A 3177-nucleotide genomic window follows, 5' to 3' on the forward strand; every position below is an offset into this window, starting at 1 on the left:
CCCCCCCACAGGCCAGCGCGATGAAGGTCAGCAGCACCGAGTGGAAGCCATCCCCGAAGCGGGATGGGCGCGAGTAGGCAGCAGCCTCATTTCGCTGGGAGCAGAGCCAAGCAAGGGTTAGTGGGGGGCATCTGCATGGGGCTGGGGGTGCAGAGACCCCATTCTGCACCACATTTGGGGTTGTTGGGGGCTAAAACAGAGCAAGGGCACCCGGTGCTGTGCTGATTCTCCCAGCACCCTCAGCTGGGGCAGAGCTGGTGTCACTGCAGTGCTGGGTGTCACTGGGATGAGGCACAGTGCACCCACCTGCATGTCACATGGAGCGTTGCTCACACTGGTGTCCCTGGGGCTGCAGGAAGGGGCAGAGCCTGGCCAAGCCCAGGCAGCAGCGACCTGCTGCTCCCAGCACCCAGGGCTGCTCACTGGGGCAGCCCCAGCCCAGGCTGCCACCCTCCAGGGCAGGCAGTAGCCCCACGGAGCTCAGGTTCAATGAGCTCCTGCCCAGCTGGAGGTCAACGAGGGCTGGATTCAGCCCAAGGGGTTAATGGCAAAGGATGGGCCACTGCAGCACTGGGTCCAGGGCAGCAATCGCTGCTCCCAGGGGAATTCCCCAAATGGGGTTTGGCTCTCCCCTCCGGCCACTGCTCCATGGCAGGACACGAGGGGGGATGTGCCGGCACTGCCAGAGGGCTGGTGCCATCCCAGCTGCGGTGGCTGGAAGATGGGTCCTCCCGATCGCTCTCCTCAGCTGGGACACAGAGCAGCCCCTGCCATCTTGCAGGCAGTGCCTTCAGGGCTCCTTCCCTGTAGCTGAAGGTTCAGCCAAATCTGTGCCGGTCCCATGATGGGATGGGATGGTGCTGAGCCCTTGCTGGATGAGACCCCCCCCAAGGCCGAGACCCCCCAGGGCCTTGTCACAGAGCCGCTGGTGATCAGGATGCCGCCCCCCTACCAGCCAGGTCCTAGGGCAGCACAGGGATGCTGGGGCATCACCACCACCAAATACCCTGTGTCCAATGAGGCGCCAGAGCCCAGCATTACCTCACTGCCATGGCCTCCCATTGGCCACAAGCCTGATGAGGTTACCGAGGGAACACTGCGTCATCATCACCTACCTTGTCACCATCATTTCCTGGGGATGCCCCCGCCCCAGGGGTCCCCGCTGCTGCCTGCCCCCCAGCCTCGTCCGCCCCCGCGCCTGGGGGCCAGGCTGACCCCCAGCCTCGTCAGCCCCAGCGCCTGGGGGCCAGTCTGACTGCCGCCAGGGCCCAGCGAGCCCTGCAGCCAGGGGTGCCCCACCAGGGCCAGCACCTCCCAGCTCCCCGGGGCACCCAAGCAGGAGCAGCCCTGCAGCCCCTGGAGGGGTAAGAAGGTCTGGAGGCATCAGCAGGGCTGGGCGGATAGAAGGGACCTCCCTCCCAAGGCCTGCCCAGGCCCTGCTGTCCCCCTGCCTCTCTGCATCCCTCCTTCCCCAAATCTTGCACCAGTCCCACTGAGTTCAGAGCCCAGGAGGGGAAGAAGGAAAAGCACAAGGTGGTCTGCACTGGGGAGGTCTGTGCAGAAGAGGGCTCCCAAAGCTGCTTCATCCTCCTCTGAGCTCCAGCTCCATCATCTCTGCCATCTCTCCCAGTTCCTGCCACTTGCCACATCAAAAGGCATTGCCATAGCAACACTCCACATGTTGCTGATGGAGACTGATTGCGCGGTGGCCAGGCCACCCCTTCTCCATGGCCTTCTCCTCCAAGGTCCCCCCTTCCTTCCTCCCTGCCCACAGCTACAGCCATAGGGCAGGACGGTGGGAAACAGGAACCGCGGGTTGGGGATGTGCTGTACCACTTCCCCTCCCCAGGCTGCAGACACTAGAGCCAGGCTCGTTCCCCCATCTCCAGCCCCAGCTCCCCCCCCCAGGTGTCTGTTCCTGGGGATCCCCAGAGGAGCACAGGGAGGGGGAGCTCCTCTCCAAGCAGATGGCTCCTGCTCCATCCTTGCCTTCAGCTGCTTTGCTGTTCCCTGGGGGCACGATGGCATTTTGCCTGCCTAGCTGTGGTCTCTGGGGTGCTCTGGGCACAGCAGTACCCAAGCCGCAGCCAGGGTGAGGTGCGTAGGCTGGAGGGAGGCAAGGGCGAGGATGAGTCCTGCGGGGTGCAGCCTGCAGCCCCCCAGTCTTGGATGGAGTGGGGGGAAAGCCTCTGGGAGGCCCTCCCAAATTGCCTTCAAACCCTGAGGAGCTTTTGTTTTAGAAAGAGCCGAGTGCCCTGGGAGTGCAGGTGGCTGGGCAGCATCTCGCTGCCAGGTGGAAGGGGGTCACTGGAGCGGTCCTGCTCCGGCCCATCCCAGATAACCCGAGTCTGTCTCCAACACAGCAGCCCAAACACTGCCCAGAGCCCTCTGCTCCCCAGCTGCCCCACAGACCCACAGGGATGGCTTGCTCATGAAGACCCCTGCACCCCAGGGCTGGGGCACAGCGTGCTTCCCGGCTCGTGCCTGGCAGCAGCACCCCCACTGCCCTGTCCCTGGCCGCGCCAGCCCTGAAGGACGGGCATGCCTTGATCCTACCTCTCCCACTCCTGTTTGCACAATCTTCAGGCCCAGCTCTGCCTCCAGCTCTGCCTTCACTTGCTCTGTGGATGGAGAAGAGATGGTTAGAGGGGCGCTTCCCCTCCACCCAAGAGACCTCCCCAGAAACAGAGCCAAGGGATATTCCCGACAGCTGCCCACCCCACACCAGCTCCCCAGTTCAGCCAACGGCACTAGAATGTATGGTGGGAGCCCCCTCTTCCCGGCCCCTGGGAAGGGGCACCCCACAACTGGAGGAGGAAAGGGGGGCAGGACCAGGGGGACCCCTGCCCAACTCACCAGCCTGGCTGGCCACGTCTGCCAGCGAGAGGTTCTGGGGGTTCTGCCGGATGCGGAAGGTGAGCGCGGGGCCCACGACACTGCCAGGGAGGGGGGAGACAGCATGAGACCGGGGAGCACTGACCCCCTCCCCGCCCCCAACACAGCCCAGTTCCTCCTGGCTCCCCGCTCGGGGCAGCTGTGCATGGCCAGGGCTGTGAAAGCAGCACGCCACAGCCCAGCTCCCCTCACCTGATGTTGATGAAGCTGGCTGTGGAGAGATGGAGGCGCTTGGCGAGGAGCTCCAGCAGCCGCACGCCAGCGGCCAGCCCCAGGGGGCTG

The 3177-nt window shown here is 64.8% G+C and overlaps 1 protein-coding gene across 1 annotated transcript in view; it reads right to left on the reverse strand.

Moving 5' to 3' along the window:
• DNPEP (aspartyl aminopeptidase) overlaps window positions 1-3177 on the reverse strand; it is a 21397-nt gene that overhangs the window by 4909 nt on the left and 13311 nt on the right. The window contains exons 15-19 of the mRNA XM_009328252.1: window positions 3088-3174; window positions 2857-2936; window positions 2557-2621; window positions 1216-1356; window positions 10-94 (exon numbers count right to left, since the gene is read on the reverse strand). Coding sequence (XP_009326527.1) covers window positions 10-94; window positions 1216-1356; window positions 2557-2621; window positions 2857-2936; window positions 3088-3174 — 458 coding nt within the window. The remainder of the gene's footprint in view (window positions 1-9; window positions 95-1215; window positions 1357-2556; window positions 2622-2856; window positions 2937-3087; window positions 3175-3177) is intronic.

This window comes from Pygoscelis adeliae, unplaced genomic scaffold (genome assembly GCF_000699105.1).
Source record: "Pygoscelis adeliae isolate BGI_AS28 unplaced genomic scaffold, ASM69910v1 Scaffold577, whole genome shotgun sequence".
Taxonomy (NCBI): Eukaryota; Metazoa; Chordata; class Aves; order Sphenisciformes; family Spheniscidae; genus Pygoscelis; species Pygoscelis adeliae.